At 49.6% G+C, this 25,690-nt stretch overlaps 1 protein-coding gene across 8 annotated transcripts in view; it reads left to right on the top strand.

The window, feature by feature from the left end:
• Positions 1-25,363, top strand: part of LOC125738236 (SH3 and multiple ankyrin repeat domains protein 3-like) — a 124,723-nt gene extending 99,360 nt beyond the window's left edge. For 6 of the 8 annotated variants that reach the window (XM_049006993.1, XM_049006992.1, XM_049006994.1 and 3 more), the window contains 9 exons: positions 4,391-4,473; positions 6,101-6,225; positions 7,857-7,992; positions 10,443-10,523; positions 10,927-10,950; positions 11,227-11,354; positions 11,583-11,688; positions 11,901-14,238; positions 19,829-25,363. In XM_049006993.1, the coding sequence (XP_048862950.1) occupies positions 4,391-4,473; positions 6,101-6,225; positions 7,857-7,992; positions 10,443-10,523; positions 10,927-10,950; positions 11,227-11,354; positions 11,583-11,688; positions 11,901-14,238; positions 19,829-20,384 (3,577 nt within the window). In that variant the 3' untranslated portion in view covers positions 20,385-25,363. Of the gene's footprint in view, positions 1-4,390; positions 4,474-6,100; positions 6,226-7,856; positions 7,993-10,442; positions 10,524-10,926; positions 10,951-11,226; positions 11,355-11,582; positions 11,689-11,900; positions 14,239-15,958; positions 16,009-19,828 lie in introns of all 8 variants that reach the window. The other 2 variants (XM_049006998.1, XM_049006996.1) reach the window with 2 other exon arrangements.
• The last annotated feature ends 327 nt before the right edge of the window (positions 25,364-25,690 follow it).

Here is a 25,690-nt window from a genome sequence, read left to right as displayed (position 1 = left end):
GTGTGACCGAGGTCAATAAGCCACACGTTATGCCCAAAGAAGAACATGTTGTTTTCTTGCTTAAGTATTTTTTCCCCAGAGCTGGAATGGGCTTGGGGGGGGGGGGGGGGGCAGGTGTATAATTTGAGGAGTTACATTTTTCTCCGTAAAAATATGCACTTTTTTTCAGGTGATACAAGAAGTTGTGGATTCGGCTGTCATTAATGTGATAGTGCTGTTAGCTTCTCATGTAGAGGAATAATGAGTTCCTCTGCCTCTAAATTAGATCAAATGTCCATAAAACCTGGTGTCAAGAATTAAATGCGGGATTGAAATGCTACATCCTCACGATTATCCTGTGTGTGGAATCCACAATCCCAGGGTCAGCTGAGTGATGTCACCGTTGGGCACCTGAGCGAGGCCCTTAACCCCCGATTGCTCCAGGGATTGTCTGACCCTGCGGTCACATTGAACACATTTTTTTTTGTCTGGTTGCGTCTGCTTAAGGTCGGCATTAGATCAATTCACTCCTGCTGGTGACTGAATTCTCAGGCACGGTGCTGCAGGCGCGTATGTGGGCCCACAGGGCAGGTTTTGCACGTCTTTGCCGAGCTATGATGGAACGTGCCTTGAGGGTGACTCATGGTGAGCTGTTGAGGAAATAAATAGATTTGCATTGGCCTATAATTCTCGGGCTCTGAGATCCCTCAGCCATGCCTGTCCTTCCCTCCCTGTGCCACTGCACCCGCCCCGTCTTCTTTGGCTGTGCTTTGGCTGAAGATAGTAGACGATGCTGCTGGGCATCACAGGGGCGGACAGGAGTTGTACCATTTTGCATTTGGAATTACAGGAGCACTTGGATCATGTCGTGATGTCAAACGCGTAGCTAAAATAACAACCTTAAGCTGTGAGTGATTATTCAGACACGCAGAGTGAGGCTGAAATTAGCCTCTAATTACAGGGCCGTGGTATGAAACATGCTGTTCTGTCACAGGGACTGACTGCTGCTCCTACTGGTGCCGGTTAGTAGGTGCGGCTGTCGCAGGGCACTGCTGGCCCATTTAGTTAGACGTTAGCCATTAGCACTGAGCTTCGCATGTACAGTAAGAGCCCTGCTCTTTTACATTTGAGGGACGTGGATAGCAGAATAGGGAGTGAAAAGCAGAAGCAAGTGGAAGCAGCTGGGGGAACATGGCAGCCATTACATCTGCATTGTTTTCTTTACGTTTATTGTCTTCAAGAGGAATGGGAGCTTTAAGTCACAAAGAGCTTCAGTGCAAACTAATGAGTGGAGATCACCCCCCCCCCCATTTCCCCACACTAATCCTTAGCTGGCCGGCTAACAGCTAGCAGAATACTCAGATTTGAGGCTTAGCAGAAGCCCATTCACCGTGCTGGAGTCTAGTGGGCAGACTAACGGCTCACAGAGTACTCAGAGCTGAGGCTTAGCAGAGGCCCATTCCCCGTGCTGGACTCTATTGCGCAGACTAACGGCTCACAGAGTACTCAGAGCTGAGGCTTAGCAGAAGCCCATTCCCCGTGCTGGACTCTATTGCGCAGACTAATGGCTCACAGAGTACTCAGAGCTGAGGCTTAGCAGAAGCCCATTCCCCGTGCTGGACTCTATTGCGCAGACTAATGGCTCACAGAGTACTCATAGCTGAGGCTTAGCAGAAGCCCATTCCCCGTGCTGGACTCAATTGCGCAGACGAACGGCTCACAGAGTACTCAGAGCTGAGGCTTAGCAGAAGCCCATTCCCCGTGCTGGACTCTATTGCGCAGACTAACGGCTGACAGAGTACTCAGAGCTGAGGCTTAGCAGAAGCCCATTCCCCGTGCTGGACTCTATTGCGCAGACTAACGGCTGACAGAGTACTCAGAGCTGAGGCTTAGCAGAAGCCCATTCCCCGTGCAGGACTCTATTGCGCAGACTAACGGCTGACAGAGTACTCAGAGCTGAGGCTTAGCAGAAGCCCATTCACCGTGCTGGACTATATTGCGCAGACTAACGGCTCACAGAGTACTCAGAGCTGAGGCTTAGCAGAAGCTCATTCCCCGTGATGGACTCTATTGCACAGACTAACGGCTCACAGGGTACTCAGAGCTGAGGCTTAGCAGAAGCCCATTCCCCGTGCTGGACTCTATTGCGCAGACTAACGGCTGACAGAGTACTCAGAGCTGAGGCTTAGCAGAAGCCCATTCACCGTGCTGGACTATATTGCGCAGACTAACGGCTCACAGAGTACTCAGAGCTGAGGCTTAGCAGAAGCTCATTCCCCGTGATGGACTCTATTGCACAGACTAACAGCTCACAGAGTACTCAGAGCTGAGGCTTAGCAGAAGCCCATTCCCCGTGCTGGACTCAATTGCGCAGACTAACAGCTCACAGAGTACTCAGAGCTGAGGTTTAGCAGAAGCCCAATGTCCATGCTGGACTCTAGTGGGCAGACTAACGGCTCACAGAGTACTCAGAGCTGAGGCTTAGCAGAAGCCCAATGTCCATGCTGGACTCTAGTGGGCAGACTAACGGCTCACAGAGTACTCAGAGCTGAGGCTTAGCAGAAGCCCAATGTCCATGCTGGACTCTAGTGGGCAGACTAACGGCTAGAAGGGCTCCTGCTCAGTCTGGTGAATCGCCCAGCCCTGCCTGTCTTATTGGAGGAGGAGAGACAGTCATTATTCTGACCTAGTTATTTGGCCTCTACGACACATTAGACTAAATGTAATGAAATACTGCATAATTGATTTATTTCATCGTAGTCCAATGAAACTTCTGTCTTTATATACAGCGAACAATGAACACTGAAAGCTGGGAACAATCACTGTAATGAATCCCGATTATAATATGAGCTCTGCCATTCTAAGTCTAAGCCACATTAGCATTTAGTTGCATGCTTATCATCTAATTGTGATTGAGGGAAATTGAAGTGATTGTGTTTCCGGTGCTTTTGTAATTGTGCTGGTTGATTAGGAGTGACTGCTGATTCGATACCCAGTGGAGAACAAGGTCTGAAGCAACGATGATGAGCAGGCTTCTAACTTTCATGTACCATAAATTATTGTAATGGCATTTATACATTTTTTCCGGCTGCATTCCAGTTACATTCGTTACTTTCCATGTATCTAATGGCCAAAACATCAGTGTTTTTTCTATATGATCATACATTAATTTATGACATCTATGTTGCTTTTTTTATTAAAACTTCGGTTAAATTCCGCTAAGCCCAGTGAATAAGGCTGGACCCCCAGGGCTAAGCGGCGTCTGTGAGAACTTGACCCCCTTACAGGGTCAGACCCCCAGGGCTAAGCGGTGTCCCCGCGTCTGTAAGAATGCGACCCGCTTACAGGGTCGGACGCACAGGGCTAAGCGGCGTCCCCGCGTCCGTAAGAACGCGACCCGCTTACAGGGTCGGACGCCCAGGGCTAAGCGGCGTCCCCACGTCCGTAAGAACGCAACCCGCTTACAGGGTCGGACGCCCAGGGCTAAGCGGCGTCCCCACGTCCGTAAGAACGCCACCCTACTTTTCCTACTCATCCTCCCAGCATCCTCCTTCCGAGTACTCCCCTTCCTCTGTGTCTCTCACGTCCTCTCTCTGTCTCGCATCGACTTCCCTCTTCCCCTCGTCATCGTCACCTTCCACCCCCTCCTCCAGTGAGTCATTTCTCTTGTGGAATCCGCTTCCATCCCACCAAAGACAGCACCGTGAACTTCAGCAGAAGGTTTGCGTGAGCAAGAGGGGGGGCACACCGGGGAGACCAAAGGGCAGCGGTGTGGAGTCATGATGCCGCGGATGCTACTGCTGTTACCATTCGGGGGGCAGGAGGGGACCATCCTGATGGGCCATGGGCCACTGGTGCTGCACTGGGGTAGAAAGGCGTGAGTGGGAGTGCTTGTCAAGCGAGCATGTGAGCGCGTTCCCAAGCACGACTGCGAGTCGTGTACGATAGCACGTGTGTCTTCGTCTCAGTCCTGCCGATCCTCACCCTCCGTCTCTACCCTCGCTCTGTATCCCTCTCCCACTCTTCTCTCTGCTTCTTTGCCACACGGAGTGAGGATACTTAAGCTTCCACAGACTGCCCTTGAGCACCTGGGCATTTCGCTCCTTTCCTGTTTCAGTAATGCAGTGAAGCTCTCTGTTTCTTCAGGTGTTTTTTTTAATATATAAAATCAAGACTACAGCTTTTATTGCCTATTAATTTGTTAACGGGGCTTAATATGTGGATAGTGGGAAGCTGGTCATGCCCCTGAAGATGCCAGCCCTACCTCACAGCACACACAGCAGAACTGTCAGCTAGACCTGGCCACGGGCGAGGAGAAAGGTGGACTTACCTGTGGACCGACTGCTGCAGACTCTCCTCCAAAGAGGGTGCTGACCTCTGCCTTGCTGGCTCTGCTCTCTCTCCTCCTCAGTGATTACATCATTGAAGAGAAGAATGCTGTCCTCCAAAAGAAGGAGAATGAAGGCTTCGGATTCGTGCTACGTGGCGCTAAAGGTGAGACGTCTAGCGTTCTGGTTATGCCTCTGTTTTCTGTTTATTGTTATTTATTCCAATAGGATGGAAGAGAACATCAATGCCACATTAGCCAATTGTAATTAGCTACATTCTATGAACACTTGTCAATAATGAAGTTATACAGGTGTCTTTTGGCTATTTCAGCACAGGCGTTAATGTGAGTGTACATTGATGGGATGGATAAAGGCTGAGGTTTAATGACAGACAGAGCGGGCAGGGTTGTGCTTGGTGTGTCTTTTGGTCTCACACAGCAGCTTGCATGCCTTGGGTGGCTGTGACATGGGAGTGCCACGTCACAAGGTGCATGCTTGCGGAGAACAAAGGAGAGGATCATTCCCTCTCGGTGCATTTTTGAGCATCTTACTGCAAGTTTTAATCACTGTGACCTCAACAATCCATTTACACTTAATTATTATTAGCAGCACATGTGAGAAAGGAGACTGTGTGTGAGCTTACTGTGACCTGTCAGTCAAACTCTATCGCTTCATCCATTCATCTCCAGTCACAAAGACCATGAACATCTGTGGCTGCCATAGATAAAGCCATCTGAGACCTACATCTGTCTCCACAGCAACCATCCTCAGTATGCATTTAAGACCCTTGTGTCTCCAGCTAAGGATAATTAGGCAGAGTGGCAGTTTGAGACCTCAACCACTTTGAACGGCTGTAATTATTGGGGAACATTTGGCAGGTGCTTCCATGTCGAGGGCTCCAAAATTGCAATCTTGTTACAAAGTGCCATCTGGAAGGCGATGTCAGCCTGGGTGAAAGAAGGGAAGGCGCCGTGGAAAGCAGTAGCCTCCCAGCATGAGTGTAAACTGCAAGGAAGAGCAGGGAATGAATTCTAGTGAAAGATTATCCGTATTTCTGAAGGGGTCGCTGGGAAGAGGCCAGGCACTGTGGCGTGTCCCGAATCTCTGAATATAGAACATGCGTCCCCACAAAGATGTGAATACAGATGTGCATGTGTGTGTGTGTGTGTGTGTGTGCTTGTTCTCCCCGTGTTTGCAGAAGTTTTTTTCAGTCTGCCCATATAGTCTAGCTAGATTGGCCTTTCCTTCAAAATCACGAATCACGTCATGCCTGAAGGCCAGACTTTTACTCCAGGTTGAATATCCTGCAGTAAAGTCATTGCTGTTGGGATACCTCTGGTCCTTCTCAGCTGTCTGCAGGTTGCCCATGCTCACACTACAAATGGTCACCCATGACATGGGGAGACATCCATCCCTGAGGGCCTCATTGGTGTGTAGGCCCAGGAAGGGCAGCACTCTCAAGCTGATACATTGTGGGTTTCAGGGTGTGATGGTTCTCACCTGAAATGAACTTGATACTTGAATTTGATATTGTCATAAACATTTGGATGCAGCATCTCTGCACCTGATTTTTGACTCTCCATGTAGAGTTTATTTTGTGAAAGGTGCTGTCTTCTTCTGTGTGTGTGGGAGGGGGTGTGCAGATTGGGAGGTGTATCCCTGTGTTCATGCTGTTTGAGATTTCGGTTTGGCAGATGTGTCATCACTGGCAGGAATGTTTTTCTGAGAACCTTCCAGAAGACCCCCCTGCCAGTTGTTACTGACATGCATGCTTGTGTGCACTCTGTTGGCAGCGGAGACGCCCATCGAGGAGTTTACGCCCACGCCGGCCTTTCCTGCGCTCCAGTACCTGGAGTCCGTGGATGTGGAGGGCGTGGCCTGGAGGGCGGGCCTGCGCACAGGAGATTTCCTGATCGAGGTGAGGACTGCTACTCGCTGCTGGCTCAGCCAATAAAATGTCCCGAACGGAAATAGTCAAAGTATTTCAATTGTCATCTATGCCAAAATGCAATGCAGTAATAAAAAGAATGTAAATATGTAAGATAGTTGAACATGACATATCGAGATGTGAACGTAAGACAGAAATCCATTTATAAAGAACGCGGCTCATGTGAGTGACTTCTGAGGGCCGTATCCAGTTCACTGCACAAAAAAATTATGTATGTTTTATAAGTGAACAAATTAAAAACACTTTGAAATGAAGACTAGCGCATTATGCTGCCTGACCACTAGGAGGAGCTGGAAAGTCATTGGGGGGAATCATTGTGGGTGAGCCGGATATCCCGCTGAGACGAGCGTCCAGCATGAATTATGTGTTCCTTCCGAAGCCGACTGCCATCGGTACAGACGGACGTCCGTGTCGGTCTTCTGTGCTTCTTTCTGTTTTCTGTTACATATATATCATAAAATTATAAAGTAGATACAAATTTTGAAATTGTTGCCCTGCTGTGTTAATACTGCTTGCATGTGCTGGGTAAAGGTTTAGTGGCTAATCAGGGTACAGAAGGACCATTATGGGTAAAGGTGGAGTGGCTAATCAGGGTACAGAAGGACCATCATGGGTAAAGGTGGAGTGGCTAATCAGGGTACAGAAGGACCATCATGGGTAAAGGTTTAGTGGCTAATCAGGGTACAGAAGGACCATCATGACTGTTAAATGTTACGACCTGGCTAAAGTTGCACAAGCCCACATTTTGTGAGAGGTTAACAGATTCTGACTGAAATTGCAGATAGTGTGAGTATCTCACTGCTCGGCAGCTCCAAACCGCCCTCCCCGCCATCGTGCTCCATTAGGTAATCCCGAGACTTGGCATGTGTGCCGAGACTGGCTGTTGCTATGGTAACACTGTCACTGGCAGCATGCGGGCACCTGGGTGCTAATGCCCTAGTCGGGATGCTTTGGTATTTCCCAGGAGCCACGATTAGCTTTTAGCAAGACTTCGTTATGCAGTTTACCTCAGTGTAGTTCTGCCTTTGTTCAGCTGCGCCTGTCTGTCACATGGGCTTTCCCTACCTTCTGTAGCATATTGCCGGACTTGTTCTCTTTTCATGTGAGAGACATCATAGAGATTTAGTAGGTTGTCTGCAAACAGTCAGTCACAACATGCCAAGCTCCAATCTTGTGATACAAGGGCGGAGCCCTGCTGTCCCATTCTGATTGGTCCACAGATACCCATTCTCCTGCAATCCTGACTAATAAAATCATCGCATGTCTCAGTCAGTCTGCAGGAAGGCCCTGCTGTTGGTAGTGAGCCTGTGGCCTGTTCATTGCTCATACATTGCATTTATTTTGCAGATGCTTTCAGCCAAAGCAATATGATATTGAAAAAATTGCATGTGATAGTCCTCAGAGGAGTTGAGGCTTAAGGGCCTTGCTAAGGGGCCCAACAGTGACATCACCCTGGAAACACTGGGACTTCCTGGCCTGCTGAGCCACAGCCTGCCACCTGGCGCTCCCGCCTCAGTCCTCCAGGCCGATGGTGCCTAGACACAGAGCAGTACCTCCTCTCATGCCAGTCCTGAGACTCTGCCCCTCTTCCATCCCTGCAGGTAAACGGAGTCAATGTGGTGAAGGTGGGCCATAAGCAGGTGGTCTCTCTGATCAGACAGGGGGGCAGCCATCTGCTCATGAAGGTGGTCTCGGTTACCCGCAAGCCTGAGTCAGAAGAGGTGGTCCGGAAGAAAGGCAAGTGTCCTTTGGGGGATATGTAAAGCTTTGCAGAAGCATCTTTCCAGGAGCTAGTTTGTGCATTACGTGATTATGTGATTTCCATTCTGGTTATTAAGCCCTCTATCATCAGCTCACTTGTGCTCACCTGCTTCTACAGTGGGATCCTTTCTTTCCTTAGATACAGTTGCTGGGTTTTATGGTGCATTTCATTTGAAATTCCAACTGGAACCTCCACTAAAGTCGGACTTCCGGCTTAGGTGGTCAAAGGAACCTCTATTACCCGACCGGAGAATCCAAGATGGCTGCTCTGTGCATCAGCAGCACACACCTGTAGCAGTTAATGGTTCATGCTGCATTTCTGTCTTATTTGTGACTCATTTAATTGGTCATACATATACTGCTGTCCAACCTCTATCTGCGGACATGGTGTTTGTGGGTATTGTTATGAACTAATACTGCTAACAATGGCTAACAGTGAACCTGACAAACTGGAATTGCTTATGGCTCACCTGCCTAGTACTGAAGCGTCATTAACTTTCAAGGAAAACCGAAGGCAACATTGCATCTAACGCATGTCTCTGTGCTTCTGGAACCTGGTGCATGCAATGCACAGTTCCACCAATTTTGTTTCATGAGCTCCTGGTTGTTATAGCGATTTTGCTGATGTGGGGGCCTCGGGAGAACGTGCCGCCACCTATTGAATGCAAACAGTACCACCACCCCATAGGGTTGCTGGTTCGTTTCTCCTGTGTGTGCAGAGAAGGCCTGATGGTAGGATGGTATTCATCAAGCTAGTTTATCAATCACACATCCACGTGTAGCTATTCTCCCGGCACCTGGTTTCAAAAATAGCTGTTTAATTTGCATGGCTTTGTCACTGGCAGTGTGAAGGCAGTCATGGCGTAAACAAGTTAACGGGAGAGGTTATGTTGGCTATTGTCTTCGGGCTTTAATCAGCTGAATGGATTTTTGCATTGTGGCCCACTTTGCCCTGGGATTTGAACCAACAACATTCTGATCACAAGCACAGCATCCAAACCGGCTAAGCCCCCCCCCCCAAGGGTACAGCATAGTGACCTAGGCCATGCCTCAGGGCAAGGTTGGAGCATTTTGACGTTAGTCATATTCCAGGTCTATGGCAGGACCATGTAGATGTTTATGTGCTGCATGGGAGGCAGACCATTTAGGGGACACTGTGGCACTGACACCCCTGCAAACATGCGACATGCGCTGTTGGGGGTGTGTCCTGGCATTGATGGCATTGTGGAGGGAACAGTGTAGAGTTTTTCGTTTGATCCAACAACCTGCAGACTGCTTTATTGATTTGGCTTGTTGTAAATGCTAAAATATAAGAAATCCACCTTAATCCAGGCCGATAATGATGTTATCATGGTTGTGCCCAGCTGGTTTCTGGTGCAGTGAGAAATGGCACCTTGATAAGCGCCAGGCTACAATGTGCCCATAAACGGTACCCCCCCCCCCCCCCCCCACTCGTTTGCTCACACGCATGCACGCACACACGTGACTTTCCACTGCTCTCTCTTCCACCCACCACTCAGCAGCAGAAATGAGGGGAGAACTCTTGCAACTAAACCCCTCCCCCCCTGCTGTGGTTACCATGGTTACGACTCTGAATGTTTGAGTGCAGCTTTGCATTTCCATGCTGATCCCCTGTTTCTCTGCCGCTTCATGTTGTTATTTCAGACAGCCTCTGCTCTTACTCTCAAAGTTACAGATATTTTGAAATTAGGAAAAAGGAACTTTAAAAATATGTGTCTGCTTGACGGCCACGGGTGATGTGTCAGGAGTGTAAACGGAAACAAATAGCACATATCAAGTGAGAATGGCAGCCATCTTATTTTACGCCTCCGGAGGTCCTCCAAGTGGGTTGTTTCCTGTCAGCGGCTCGAGAGAGTTGCCATGTTGCAGGACCAAACGCCGGTTCCTTGAACCGGTTTCTCGGAGCCGCCGCGTTCCTCGGCACCTGCCTCCCTGAGTGACGAGGCTGAGTCACAGCAGGGTGCCGGGCACGTTAGCTGAGAGGGCTCCATGTGCTCTTTCTCGATTGGTGAGCTGCAGAAGCCCTCCGGTGGCAGCTCGGAGAGCACAGGAAAGCGGTTTGGGGATGAGGGGCCGTGTGCGGCGGGCTCGTGTCCACACTGACCACGGGGACACACACACGCACAGACCCGCTTCCTGCTCCATCCGCTCTGGTTAGCCCACTCGCATCTGTCTCTCGCCGTGCCGATCCAGTCAGCTTCGCAGGCCTGCCATCCCTGCAAATATGAAGAAGTTCGCATCCAACCGCAGCTTGAACAAGGTTCTGCGGCAGTGCGAGGCATCCAGCTCGCCTGAGTACAACGAGATGAAGGCTGTGAAGAAGCGCCGACGCCTTCACATGAGCGCCGCCCGCAGGACGCTGGCCCGCGGGTCTCGAGTGTCCTCACCGTCGCTTTTCCCCACAGCTCCGCCACCACCCAAGAGGGCGCCCAGCACCACCCTGACGCTGCGGTCCAAGTCCATGACAGCTGAGCTGGAGGAGATCGGTGAGTCTGTGTTCCCCACCTGGAAGCTTGGGGGCCTGGGGCGCCGTGCCGACTGAGAGAGTTGCCAAGGATGGTACTGCAGTTTGCTCACCATGAGTGGGATTCTGTAGGAGGGGTAGACGTGTGAATCCTACAGGACAAAGTGTACTAGTGATCTTTCAGTGTCTTCCAAGGGACTGAAGGGCAGTAAAATAGCTCCGAGACAGCTCTGATGTAAAGGGAAACAGGTGCACAGTTCAGCCGTCTGTCACAAGCCGCAAACGGCTGCGATGATGCATTGGCTCAACCACATCCCACGCTAAGTCCTGCAGGAAACGCCTCGCGGAATTCACTGCTTTGTCCCTCCCCAAACGACTCTATAAGTATAACCAAAGAGATTCTTTCCCTGTTTATTCCATGCAAGCTTCTGCAAGGAGGAGAAGAGGGGGTGAGTTTGCGTCAAGACTCATGAATCATCACAGCGACTTGCCTAAACCGGCAGCGCTGCTAAGTTTGCTGATAATTAAAACGGTGTTGATCTGAGTTGAAAAGTCCCAAAGATGCATTTTAAGTAGGGGTGGCGCTCCCTGGTAGCAGCATGATTTTCACACTTTTTTCAGTAATATTACAATTTTTTTCCATACTAAAACGCTGCAAAGACATTGTGGGCCATGCGGGTAGCAAACGGCATGCAGACCTGGTGTCATCCTCTGAATGCGTGCAGAAATGCTGGACGAAATGCTGGCCTCCCAGGAGCCTGTGCTGCGGGCAGCGGTGGCCGATGCCGACTACAGGGCTGCCACTGTGAAACAGCGCCCGACGAGCAGGAGGATCACGCAGGCCGAGATCAGCGTGCGTTGGCCAACACTTGCCGTACCTCTTTATTGTTCAGAGATTTGGGCATTTCATTCAGCCAGACCCAAGTCGGGTTCACACTGCATGCTGGATCGGTCGACTGCAGCCTCACTCTTGGCCTCAGCTCAGCCAGACAGTGCCCCCGATAGCCTAACAACTAGTTTCGGTTTAGTCCCTCAGCAAGGTTGACGCATTTGTCCTTCTGGTCACTTGTATGTCCTGTAGTCGCTGTTTGAGCGGCAGGGAATGGTGCTTCATGGAGGGATTCCCCTGGAGATGGACAAAAGTCACATTCAGCTGCCCAAAGGAATGTCCAGGACCAAGTCTTTCGGTATGAGAGTCATACTCCCCAATCTGCTCTTTATCTTGTCGCAAATATATTTCCATGATTCATGTTTTTCCTCATTGATTCTATTTAATATCAAGCTAGGAACCGAGATGTAACTGTAACAGTGGGCCCATGTTCGTTTTTATGAATTGTAATTGTGTAATGATTTCCTGTCCTGGGAGGTGTGATTATGCAGTTCTTGTGTTAACCTGTAGGGGCGACTGAAGAGGATAGAATCTCCGCTCTGCTCGCAGAACATCGGTTTCCAAGGAGCTCGTCAATGACGGACAGCCTGAGAGAGAGCCGCATCATCCCTCCACCTCCCCAAAGTGCCCCCCCGCCACCCCCATCTCCATACTACCTGGACACAGGCCCCCCACCCTCTTTCTGTCCCCCCCCTCCCCCCGGGCGGGGTCATGATCAAAGTCGCTCCAGCTTTAAGCCAGGTTCCGAGGCAAAGCTGCACGGCCTGTCGCAGGTCGTTACCCCAGCCGAGATGTATGAGCCACCGCGGCCCTCAGCCCACGCTGAGCGGCAGAAGAAGGCCCGCTCCATGATCATCCTGCAGGACTCATCGCATCTCCCCGTGGAACCCACCGACATTCCCCGCCCTGGGCCGTCCTCCACCCCTCCCGAAAAGATCAAACGCAAAGGGAGAGTGATTGACAACCCCTATGCCAACGTGGGCCAATTCAGCATTGGCCTTTACACTCCCACCAAGCCCCAGCGCAAGAAGAGCCCCCTGGTCAAGCAGCTGCAGGTCGAAGATGCACATGAGCGAGTGTCTTTGGCACTCGCGTCTGCCCATGCCAGGGACCAGTCCCCTTCAGGCAGAATCCCTCACACAAGCCGATCCGAGTACTACCAGCAGCAGCTGCTGCAAGAGCGAACCCGGTCCCCTGGTGAGGGCCAGCAGGCCAAGGGTCCCTTTGCCGCTGCCATCGCCGGGGCCGTGAAGGACAGAGAGAAGCGGCTGGAGGAGCGTAGGAAATCCACAGTCTTCCTATCTGTAGGCACCATGGAAAGTAGCGGCAGTGTGTCGGAGCAGCCGTCTTTGACGCAGTCCCGGTCCGTGGATGACAGGCTTCTCAGCAGGGAATTGGGCCAGCTGCCTCCCCCCATCTTCGCTTTGCGACCATCACAGAGCGGAACCACCTTCATCCACCCCCTGACCGGGAAGCCCCTGGACCCCAACTCCCCCCTCGCCCTTGCGCTGGCCGCAAGAGAGCGGGCTCTGACATCCCAAAGCCAGTCACCTGCCAGCAGCCCAGAGCCCAGGACTAAACAGGAGAAACTGTTGTATGTTGATACCCAGACCAAAGAGGCAGAGCAATTGGAGGCAGAGGGTGGGTTAATATCACCCCCTTATTCTCCTGGAACTAAAGAAGGTTATCAAATTACACCAGAGGATGTGACCCCTTCAAGAGATCAATGGGGGACCCCCACCATGCGGCGCAAAGAAATTTTGATGACGGAGGACAGGGAGCCAGAGGATAAGAAGAACATGTTGATTGGTATCATGGACCCTTCCCCGGAGAAGGCAGCTGGCCTCATCATGCTTCATGCAACCAGCAATGGGCAAGCACTGGGACTCAGTTTGGAAGAGCCTGCAGCATCACCCAAAGGGGTGACTCCTGAGCCTGCTGAACCAGCCTTAGCTGAAGGAAAGGCCCACGTACCGATGCCAGAAACCACCACCTCCCAACCACCAGCGGGGCCAGCTGTGGAGAAAACGCTGGCGCAAGGCAGCTCTGAGGAGGACGTGGAACCCTACACTGTCACCCTCCCGCCTGCCCTGCTGACCTCAAGTGACGAAGAGACCCGAGAGGAGCTCCGGAAGATCGGGGTGGTGCCCCCACCGGATGAGTTTGCCAATGGCTTACTGCCAAAGGTGGTTCACGCCCCTGTGTCTCAGCTGGCAAAACCGGCTGCACCTTCCACTTCAAGCCAAGCAGTGGCAGCAGCCCCATCTGCTGGTGGAACACCCTCAGGGAAGCCTTCTGACACCCACCTGGTGCCCGAGTCTGCCGACTCTGGGGTTGAAGAGGTGGACACCCGCAGCTCCAGCGACCACCATCTGGAGACCACGAGCACCATCTCTACAGTCTCCAGCATGTCCACACTGTCGTCAGAGAGCGGTGAGCCCACCGACACGTACACCTCCTACGCCGACGGGCAGACTTTTATACTCGACAAGCCGCCAGTGCCTCCAAAGCCCAAACTCAAGTCCCAGCTCAGCAAGGGGCCTGTGACCTTCAGGGACCCTCTACTGAAGCAGTCCTCGGATAGCGAGCTCCTCTCCCAGCAACACGTGGCTGCACTGGCTGCGGCCGCTGGTACCGGCCGACCCCGCTACCTCTTCCAGAGAAGGTCCAAGCTTTGGGGGGATCCCGTGGAGACGCGGCCGCTGCCCGGTCCCGAGGACGGCAAGCCCACTGTGATCAGTGACCTGAGCTCCAGGCTCCAGCAGCTGAACAAGGACACGCGCTCGCTTGGTGAGGAGCCCATGGGAGCACTCGACCCTGGGAGGAAGTCGCCGGTCTCGGGAGCCAGGTAAAGAAGCGCTCAGCAACAACTTGAGTAATAAAACAAGTGAAGTTCATGCCCTTGCTACATTAGCATGAAACCCTTCCTGACATGTTCCATCAAACGAGAGGGTTCCATCAAACAATGTGCTCAGAGCTAGTCAGGGGATCTGTTGAGCTGAAGAACTGAATGTATCTCAGAGCTGCAATATGAACACTGTAGGTTACTGTGTCGTTCAGTATTTCACATATATCAGCTGTTTGTCACCTTTGTCCAAACACCTTAAACCTGCAAATGGGCCTCAATCACAGCCCCCTAATATCCGAAACACAGATTGTCGGCTGTTAGACCATCAGTGGTTAATGAGGTTCCCAGAACCTTATTCGGAAGGGATGCCAGTGTGGCGTTAAAGTCCTGCTACAGCCTCTCAGGCTGCAGGAACACCAAAGACATTCGATCACCAGCAAATGCTCCAGCTTTGTACTTTGGCTGGTAGTTCTCAGATACCATTCTGACGGACTGGGCCTTGTGTGTGTACTGGTCCTGCCCATGCTGTGAATGCTGCAGAACCAGTTCTCCGAAATTCAAAAGGCAGAGATCATAAAAATCACATTTAGAGGAATGGATGAATGGTCAGTGGGCACGTTTACAGATACCTGAGCTGTCCATCTTTGACACCCTAGTACATAGTAACTGACATTTGTTTTTGTTCTTGATAAAAGTATGGAAATACAGTCCAGGAGGCTTGACTGCTGAGTACCACTGCTCACTGCTCCGGAGTCAGCACTGCAGTCCATCGGACACTTCCTAACTAAAGCTTGTTTTCATACCCTTTATTTTATTTTTTAATTGCAAAACATTCCACTCGCTCCCTTTGCAGTGGTTTTGCTGGGCTTTGACTATGAGCTCCACATCTGTCTGGCAGTTTGACCAGTAACGTAAGGAGCTTTTCTACTGCACCAGGTACCGTACTTCAGTACCAAAAGTATGATGCTTGAAGATGCAAGTTTTCCACTGGCGGGAAAAACTGGTACCAGTGTTGAATGACATCACAACATGAGGCAGGAAACCTAGGGCTGAGTGTTGTGCAAAATGAATACCAACCTCGCATGTCATGTGCATGCAATTCTCACATTACAAGGACTGCAACTGTCAGCTGGGTTGAGATCACGCTTTTTCATACCTCTATACTGGCCAGATATTGTAACAAAATATTATGTAGTATATGTTTTAAAAAATCAGTTTAAGTTTCCCAGTGCTGCTTTTGCATGAACTACGCATGAACTTTGTCATTCATTCATTTTCATCCTTGCAGTTTCACTCATAGATGTTTGTGAAAAATTGTGGAAAAAAAATCGGTCGTCTTGTGTTTCAGATTTGCATAACTAATCAAAAATGAACACATTTGCAAGTCCCACCCCAAAGTACTGAAGTAACAAAAAAGTACCCCAGTTGGTCTGGCACTTCAGTTACTGGAATTTTTGATACTGGTACTCGACTGGAAGTCAATGGAAAACGGAAAATACCTAAAGTACCGTAACAAAATGATGGTACCTGGTGTGGTGGAAAAGGGCCCTAAAATCCCTCAGTTCAAGAGGGAGGGGGGCTCGGGGTTATGCACCGCCATTCTGAGAGGTGCTCTACTGAGCTCATCACTGGCACTTGTCTGCATTTTAGGCAGATTCAGGTAGCAATGTTTTCTCCATGTGTTCCTGAAAATGCAATGAAGTCCTTTGTGTTCTTACAGATGTGGCAAGAAAAACGAAGAACGTAGCACGTAGCTTTTTAGTGCCTAGGGTAAACACAAACTCTTTTTTTTTTAATAACCTTGTTGACTAATCCCCGTTAATCAGTAACTCGCTTTTCCTTTAACCATGCGGCCTGTCCAGCCCCGTGGCATCATGTCTGCATCCTCTCTCACATTAATGCTTTGTTCCAGTTGCCAAGGCGAAGCTGTTCCTCTTACTGTTGTACTGTACTATCTTTCATCATTTGCCAGATTATATTTTACACTTCATGCCACCTGGGGTCTAGCCCTACCTTGTTCCCCATGCCGAGACCCTCTTCAGGATAAGTAGTTGGAAGATGGATGGATTTTATACTTCATATTTTACAGCAGCACTTTGGAAGCTGGTCGAGTTGGTGAAGTTTCAAGTCGAATTTCCCCATAAGAAATAAATGTAAAAAATAAATTAATTTAATCAGTTCCAGACCCCCAAATGTTTGCCTATTTAAACTTATCTACCCACCTAACTAAAGGTAAAAAAAACATTAACAATCAATATACAAGGAAAACACGTGAAAATCACACATACAAAACCAGTAAACACAAAACGAATGACAATACCGCACTCCGAAGAGAGAGCAGACACACGTGCACCAACTTCAAGTCTTGCTATAATTTCCTTTTTAATATATGCAGTTACTCTCACTACTTTCCTCTTTGGTTTGCTGTTATCACCGCTCACTTTCTTAGGGGGCATGATTACTGTGTCACTAAATGTACTGCAGACAAAAAAAAGCACAAAAAATTGACACTGAACACAGGAACACAGCTTTCACACATCAAACTCAGTGCAGAGGCACCGCGAGACTGAGAGCGATTCATAGACATCAGCATCATAGCAGGTCCGTTTGCCTTTTTTCAGCCCATCAGAGACGCGTTTTGACACGTTTTAGCAGTTAGGTTAATGAAGAGCCACGACCACATGAGCATAGACACCCCCCATGTCTGTGTGCTGACACCCCCAAAGTTAGATGAGGTCTCACCCTGCATGCACCGCCCCTGCCTCCTCTCTCTCTGGTGTCAGCTGCTTGGTTAGGCTTAATCACTGCTGGGTGAGCCCATGTCCTTGTCCACCCATGCAGACTTCAGTGGGATATGAAGGCGGCTGATGGGATGGTAAAGGAGGTGTGGCCAGACATGAAGGTGGTTTATGGAGGCGGCAGAGGAGGCATGGGTGGGCACGGACATGAAAGTGGTTGATGGGGCAACAGAGGAGGTGTGGGATTTATGGGGAGGTGCGGGCGGGCATGAACATGAAGGCGACTGATAAGGAGGTGCAGACAGGCACAGACATGAAGGCGACTGATAAGGAGGTACAGACAAGCACAGACGTGAGGGCGGCTTTATGAGGAGGTGTGGGCAGGCACGAACATGAAGGCGACTGATGAGGAGGTACAGACAGACACAGATGTGAAGGCGACTGATAAGGAGGTGCAGACAGGCACAGACGTGAAGGCTATTGATAAGGAGGTGCAGACAGGCACAGACGTGAAGGCGACTGATAAGGAGGTGCAGACAGGCACAGACATGAAGGCGACTGATAAGGAGGTGCAGACAGGCACAGACATGAAGGCGACTGATAAGGAGGTGCAGACAGGCACAGACGTGAGGGCGGCTTTATGAGGAGGTGTGGGCAGGCACGAACATGAAGGCGACTGATGAGGAGGTACAGACAGGCACAGATGTGAAGGCGACTGATAAGGAGGTGCAGACAGGCACAGATGTGAAGGCGACTGATAAGGAGGTGCAGACAGGCACAGACGTGAAGGCGACTGATAAGGAGGTGCAGACAGGCACAGACGTGAAGGCGACTGATAAGGAGGTGCAGACTGGCACAGACGTGAAGGCGACTGATAAGGAGGTGCAGACAGGCACAGACGTGAAGGCGACTGATAAGGAGGTGCAGACAGGCACAGACGTGAAGGCGACTGATAAGGAGGTGCAGACAGGCACAGACGTGAAGGTGACTGATAAGGAGGTGCAGACAGGCACAGACGTGAAAGCGGCTGACAAGGTGGCAGAAGACGTAATTCACCGAGCAGCACCAACCACGCATCACGGGGATGTGTCGGTAATAGCCATTGGTGGCACGGGACCGGCGAGTGTAGCGTTAGCTTAGACAACCTTACAGCTCGCTGACCCTTATATGCATGGGATGGCTTGCTTATATCCTTCGGTAAAGTTGCATAAATGTTACACACTAACATGTAACTAAACTGCCCTCACAGGTTTGACTTTGCTTATGGATGTATTTTTCCAGGGCATTTTTCCAGAGATAAACCAGTTCCCCGATGCTTTACGACACATTGAAAAAACTCAGTGGCACAGATTAGTCTGTAGATTCATGAACCTTCAGTCAAATGCCTTTGATTAGTGAAGCTTCAAACACAGCAGGCCTTTGCTCATGAACGGGGGCTGCCTCCCGCGGAGGATGGCCCGCTCGGCTGGGCATGGGGCCTGACTGGGAACACTTGCCCTGGCAGAATATCAGTCCTGTGCCTCTCTCTCTAGGCCGTGACTGACGCTGTCATTGTCTCTCATTTCCTCTGCTGCTGCCCACATTCACCATCCAGCCCCACTCACTCACATTTGCTTCCTGCTCTCTGGATCTGCCCTTACTGCAGTAAGATTCCACCCCGGATCCTCCCGGTGTACACCTCTCTCGACTTCATCTCTTTCCAATTGCTGCTGTCGCCCCTTGTTCTTCTACTGGTTCACTCTTGTGGTCCAGGCCCTGACCGTTCGGATTCTATGTCCATCCCTCGGGATTCAGGGAGCAGCTTTGCTTTTTCCAGCATCCCAGACAAGGGGAGAGTAACCAGGGGATAGTAGAAGCAACTTTGTCAGTGATACTTGAAAAATGGCCTGACTACCTGGCTGAACCACACTGCCCAAAGATAGTAGTCTGAGAGTGATTGGAATTGGGAAGCTTTTCAGCTCCTGCTTGTCAGGTCACCTGTACCACAGAAGACATGGTGTCTTTTTATGACCGGTGAAGCTCATGTGCGCTAGTTTGCGGCTGAACATCCTTCAGTGGTCAGCAGTGGTGTGTAGATGGATTGTTCTGATCCTTGTGGATTGTCCTGCTCATCAGACCTCAAGGTGCAAAAGAACTTTTTCATCAGGTAACTAACACAGTGTATCAGGACGAATTAATGGTGTTGGCAAGCAGTTAGTTAAGCTTAAACTCGGTAAGTAGATCTAGTAACCAGAGTCAATCCAATAAAGGTTAGACTGAAACAGTTGATTTACGTGCAGAACTTGGGCCGACAGAGATCCTGTTATCGCAGGTCAGTAGATGAGGGTGAAAAAGAGCCAGAGGCGCAGGCGAGGGGGGGTCACTCAGCTGCTGTAGGGTCTGTGGGACATCTGTGCCTCAACTGGCTGCCGTGAAGATAAAACAGACAGCAAAATTGTTTTCTAATTCACTGCCTTGATAAAAATAGGGCCTTTCATCATTTGTCGTATTAGTTTATCTGACGCTGTAGGTGGTCTCCCCAAAACGCCAATTAAGGAATAATTATGTGGTGCGAGTTTTCTGGGAGAGTTTCCAGAGAAGAACAGTTTGTTCTTTTGCTTTTCAGTTTCTTCTTGGTCTTCGGACTTGTCTGGCTCCCCCCCACCCCTAGTGACTTCCCCCCCACCCCTAGTGACTTACCATAACTAACCAGTTTACAGCAGTGTCCATTACCTGTGTCTGTAATGGGCTTGCAGTGAGGTCTCCAGAGATCACATGGCACTTCACAGCTAAGTGCTCATTGACCTCTGAGCCCCACCCCCAGGTCTGTGGCTAACCCCCCTCCCCCCCCATCTCTGTCTCCCCACCCCCAGACTATTCAGTAGTTTAGGAGAGCTGCACACCATCTCTCAGAGGAGCTACGGCACTACCTACACCATCCGACCCGGCACCCGGTACCCTATTACCCGTCGGACTCCCAGCCCGGGCAGAGGCTCCTCCTCCCCTGATAGGACAGACCCTCTAGGGCTGGGGCGGAGCTACGGCTTGGCTACATCCCCCACGACCCCACCCACCATCCTCAAGTCATCCAGTCTGAGCATCCCGCATGAGCCCAAGGAGGTGCGCTTTGTGACGCGGAGCGCCCGCAGCCGCTCGCCCTCGCCTTCGCCCTCGCCCACGCTGGCCTCCCCCCTGCTCGCTCTCAGGCCCTTCCACCAGAAGCCCCTGCATCTATGGAATAAGTACGATGTGGGTGACTGGCTGGAGAGCATCAACCTGGGCGAGCACCGCGACCGCTTCCAGGAGCACGAGATCGAGGGCTCGCACCTGCCGGCCCTGACCAAGGACGACTTTGCCGAGCTGGGCGTCACGCGGGTGGGCCACCGCATGAACATCGAGCGCGCTCTCAAGCAGCTGCTGGAGAGCTGACCCCTGCCACCGCCGTTCCTCTTGGGCTCCGCCTTTCTTTTCCCTTCAAGCCTTTAGCGTTCTGTTTCTATTATCAATTGAAATGATATATATACAGTCCCTGCGCTGCACTGTAAGGAAGGTAAAAGACCCGCCCCCTGCCCTCGCACTCAGCCAGTCGGCCTGGAGTGACATCTTGCTTCTCCAGGAAGAAAGTTGCATGAATTCCAGAAGGAAGGTCCCATTTGTGCACGCTTGGCGTCAAAGCCCCGCCCCTTTCTGCAAACCCCAGCCCCGCCCCAAGCATCCTGTCCCCGCCCATTTTTGCAAACCCCAGCCCCACCCCAAGCATCCTGTCCCCGCCCACTATCTTAACAGCCTCTAGTTTTCCAGGTGAAACGGTGTCACCTTGGAAAAGCTTCCAGAAGGAAAGTTCCGTTGCCTTTCCAAATATTTTTAATGATCAGTAATGAAAAGCAGAGTCCTGGCAACAGACCTTCATCTGAGGGGGGGGGGGGGGGGTCATGCCTCTCACATTTGGAATTTTAATAGAGCAGTTATATTCATCCAGTACGGGACGGTCATTATGGGGCAAACAGTCGCAATGGAAGGTGTGATATTTTCAGATTCTTTTACTGACTGTGGGATTATATTAGGAGAATGTTTTAACAACAATATTGGCTTTTTCATAATCAAGGTGTTATTTTCAAAAAGAAATATTGCATAGATATGATTTGTGTATTTAGATTAAAACTTTAAATAAGGAAGATTTTAATGTCTCCATTCAAAAGATGGAGGTTTGACAATAAAAAGCTGGTATATATAAAGATATATAAAGATATATAATATATACCGTTTTGTTATAGATTCCCTAACCCTATGATACACGGTGTTACATAAAGCTACATTGTGTCAAATGAACTTTCCTGATGTGATCCTTCCTGACACCCACAACCTCCCCCCCAGCTCCAAGGTTTCTGTCACACTTTCCTCTGTCATGAAACATGGTCTTCCGTCTGAAAAAGCACACACCCCTACAGGGGGCCCTGGACACCTACTCCATCATAACGCACCCCCAGCCCTCCATCCCGTCAGTGAATTCAGTTTTGGATGTACCCGAGAAAGATGATCGGCAATCAGATTGGGGGGGTGGGGTGTTACCAAGCCAGGTAGGTCTGCAGGGCTCCCCCCGGTCCTTCTGAATTCTGAAAGTAGGGATTGTCCTGTTTCTGGTCTTCAGCAAGGGTTTTCTCCTCCTCCTGTTCCTCCTCGCCTCCTTCTCCTGTTCATCCTCCTCCTTCTACGCCGTTTCCAAAGCCCACTTCTGCCCTCCTCCCTTCTCTCTGCTTGTTTTGGAACAAATCTGGACAAAATTGTGTTTTTCCGCCCCAAGCTCCCATCTGTAAATAGAAACAAAGAAAATTGCTTTTTTTTATTATTCACGAGCCATGTACATATAGTTTTCATATAATTTTTCTAAAAACGAAATATATGTATAATTATATATAAATATATATATGAATGTTTGCCATATATGCATCTCCTGTCAGAGTGTGAGAAGAATTCGTTCTTTCAATTAACTATGAATTAGGGGATGATTTGCACAAATCCAGGTGCTAACACAAAGCCATCCATCCATCGTTGGGGTGCACAGACCCCTCTGTGCCCTGCAAGGCCAGCCTCTGCCCTGTTTGGGGGCTTCTCTTCCCTCCCCTGCTCTCCTGCAGCTTGTCTGTCCCCATATTTATCACGGTGTGTGTGTCTGCGTGCTCGGGTGCCCTATTGGATTGTCCGTTGGCCCCAACACAGCTAGAGCCTGTCTGTGCAGGAATCCTCCATGTCCCGCACACACATACCCTTCTCCTGCAGGGCTGTTGGCTCTGTGCCGCCTCTTTAGCAATATCTACTAGCATGCAGGACCTCAGCAGAGTTGTGTGAGGCACCCCCGTGTGGCAGGCCAACTGAACAACAGCAGTGGAGGCTGTTAGACAGCGTGTTGTCTTGGAGAACTCCATCGTCCACAGAAGGAAGGAGCAGAATCTCGTACACCACTTCTGATTTAAAATGCCAGGAGATAGAGAGAAACAACTGCTTCAGTATTCACAATATACATTTGTGCTCTTGACAACCATTTTAAGATTTATTTTGTAATGCACTGTTATTGGTTTGACTTAAGATTTATTTGAGGTTAAATATCTCATGGAGTGATAACTGTGCCAAAAAGTATTTGCCTTTGTACGTCTTACTTTTTTTGACATGTATTTGTTGAAATTAAACAGTGTGTAAGAGCTGTTAGACTGTGCTGCCCCCTCCTGGCGATTTTGAGTACTGCTAACATTCGCTAAGATCATGACCATTCCTGCTGTGTGTGTACATGATTTTGTATGTATTCATATATATTTTGACGATATGCCTGTGCAGGTAGTGGACAAAACAAAAAGCATTAAAAGGTCATACCACACTTGTATACAGTTACACGGCTACCCCATGTATGTATGTAAAAGCTGCTTGTTTTAACTCCCACAAACATCCTAATGGAATCCGAATGGTTCTGGTGGATCTGAATGTCTGCGAGTTGGGATCTGGTGACCTCGGCCAGGGTGGAGTCGACTTGGACTGAAGGAAGAGAGATGCTGGTGCAGATGGATGTGGGGGCAGGCTGTAAGGAGTGTGGGTGCACCATGTGTGGTACCTCTTCAGGGAAGACTACGGCCCTCCGGAGACTGGGGGCTTGTAGTCTAGCTGCCGACATTGAGCTCAGCGTACGGCAACCCCACTGCTCCCCCCCAGCCAATAGACAGTGTGGCACACTTCCCTGTCACATGATGCGTGTCCAATGATGCGCCCTGCTTTCCAGGCTTGGCACTCTCCACTCCGCAGGTTGGCGTCCTCACCAGAGTCCCGTGTCCTCGTTCCTTATCACCATCAAACCGTATCCGTGAGACGGACCCGCCCTGGACTCACAGGCACCGCACAGTGTCAGCTGCCACCAGCCCGGACGCACCGCGTGGCCACACGCCCACTGACATTTAGTTGTTGTGAATTTCTTTGTTTGTCCACTACCTCTATATAAACACACTGCCTGCTTTTGTGGGATTTTCATTAAGATACTGCTTCATATTCTGTGCAAAGTATGACAGTATTGTTGGTTTACAGTACAGTAAGTTTTTGAAAAAGGAATTTTAGTCTGGTGGCTTTTCCTGTTTGATTTCCACTGCTTTCCAGAAAGAGGAGATGGGGCGTATACTCAGAAAGGAGGAATGCAGTTCAGGTTCATGTTGTGTCTCTGGGACTTACGGCCTTTCAAATAGCTTCTTGTTTAATTAATTGTGTTATTTCCCGATCCGATACCATATCAAAATGAAAGTGTCATTTACTTTGTCTGGTAGGGTGTGATTGTGTCGATGCTACTGAAGAAGCACAGGACTCTTGCTGGTCCCACACGGCCGGCTTTTTCTGGTGTTGCTGAGCTGCTGTAGGAGGGTAAGCAGGTAGGAGCCTAAATGAGCCCAGTTTCTCCCTCAAAGAAATCCTAGGGAATTATGGGTCGTAGCTGGAACACTTTTGCTCTGGGATATAAAATTATTTGTGGAATGTGCATATATACAGACATGGAGTCATAACTGATGTGAACTGACCTTTAGGGAGAGTTTTGGTCACCAAAGCTGACCTGAGATCAGTCTGCTCAGTTTAATGTGGAAATTGCCTTTGCCTTAATGATTGGCTCTGGTGTCCAGCTTTAATGCCGTTTAAATGTTCGCCTCTGATCCTCACCCATCTGGATCTGGCAGAGACAGTACTGCTGCTTTATTTTAAATGAGAAGCAGGCAGAGGCTTAGACCATGTCGTGAAAAGAGAAGGGAAAGTCATTCAGCCAGATTGCTGGCGTTATAATACAGAGTCGGTCTGACAGCGTAATACTCTAGGATGCTCCAGTATGCACGAAAAGGCCGTTTGTCTTTCCATTGTTAACAGTTATTGGGCTAAATTTTATGCCTGGGTCAAAAAAAAAAAGAATATGTCAATGGAGGATTCTGTTTAAAAATCAGGTTTGGACTTTCAGCACTTTCCAATAATTCGTACATTTTATTCTGCGAGTGACACGTGTGCAGTGGCAGGATAAACGGGCCCGGAAGCTTTCTAATAGTAGTTATGTTATGGTTGTGAAAAACATTTAGCCGGTCAGCTGCTGTAACCCTGTTAGTTGGTGGTGCAATAAAACTGTCACTGCACTTATAAGTACAAGCTGCAATATATAAAACGCTGGATTAGCGATAGCGTCGGGGCTCAGGTGCACCTGCAGCTCGCCAGACACAGCGGGGAATCCCCCGTATGGCTCATCCACCGTGTGACACTATTACACGCAGCGGTGTGTGTTTTTCACCCGTTCACGTCAGCATTGCGGGCCGAGAGAGGCGCTTCTGTGAATGTATTAAGCTGAAGGTCTGTGATCTCCCAGCACACGGTGATCACTCATTCGCTGTTAATACCCCCAAAGTCAATGTTTCATAAGCTTTTCAATTAATGTGGTGTGATATAGCGGTAGAAGATGTTAGGCTAAATGATTGAAAATTAATATTTTAAATAATTTGTTAAAGTAGAACAGCGTTTTTTTTTTACTTTTAATTAGAGTCATGACAGTTGGATTAAAGAATGCAATGACGATGGAAAGCCTGCAGGTGGCAGCAGGAACTCTAGCCAGAATGGTTTTGAAATTTTAACTCTGGCTCTGCAATACACGAATAATGCGATCAGTTGTTCTGGGTTTCCCTGCTGTCCCTTGACGGTGTCTATGCAGGGTGTCCGAAGCAATTCTACACTCTTTATTCGGCTCCAAACACTCTCCCTAACTTACCCGAGGGATTTAGGCTTTTTTCTAAGACGTTATTCACACGAACATGAATCTGAGGTGTAAAATGAGCCCTCGGACCCCCTTGTGATATTTACACTAAAGAGATATATGTTTGTTATATCATGTAATAAATTTATTATTGAAATCAGCCTGTCTCCTAGTGTGCATTCATGTGCTGAAAGCAGCTTGACCACTTGCCGACTTTGATGACATTGCGTTCTATGGCCAATCTGATGCCGCCATCCTGTGATTTATAAAGGGATTGCAACTTTGTTCACATTTTTACTTCCCAGTCTTTACAGTATGAACTGTTTGAACACAAACTGCTACTTCGACTGCCGCTTTAATGCGTGTCCTCTGTGATGAAGGGAGGATGCCAGCGGTGTCCTGTCAGCTGGGGTCTTTCTACCGGCGATGGACTGTTTGTACAAGTGCCTGACAGAGAATTAATAAAAACAATATATGACTGTGTCTG

This window comes from Brienomyrus brachyistius, chromosome 3 (genome assembly GCF_023856365.1).
Source record: "Brienomyrus brachyistius isolate T26 chromosome 3, BBRACH_0.4, whole genome shotgun sequence".
Taxonomy (NCBI): domain Eukaryota; kingdom Metazoa; phylum Chordata; class Actinopteri; order Osteoglossiformes; family Mormyridae; genus Brienomyrus; species Brienomyrus brachyistius.
Note: the sequence above shows the minus strand (reverse complement) of the source record. Positions and strands in the feature narration are given on the sequence as shown.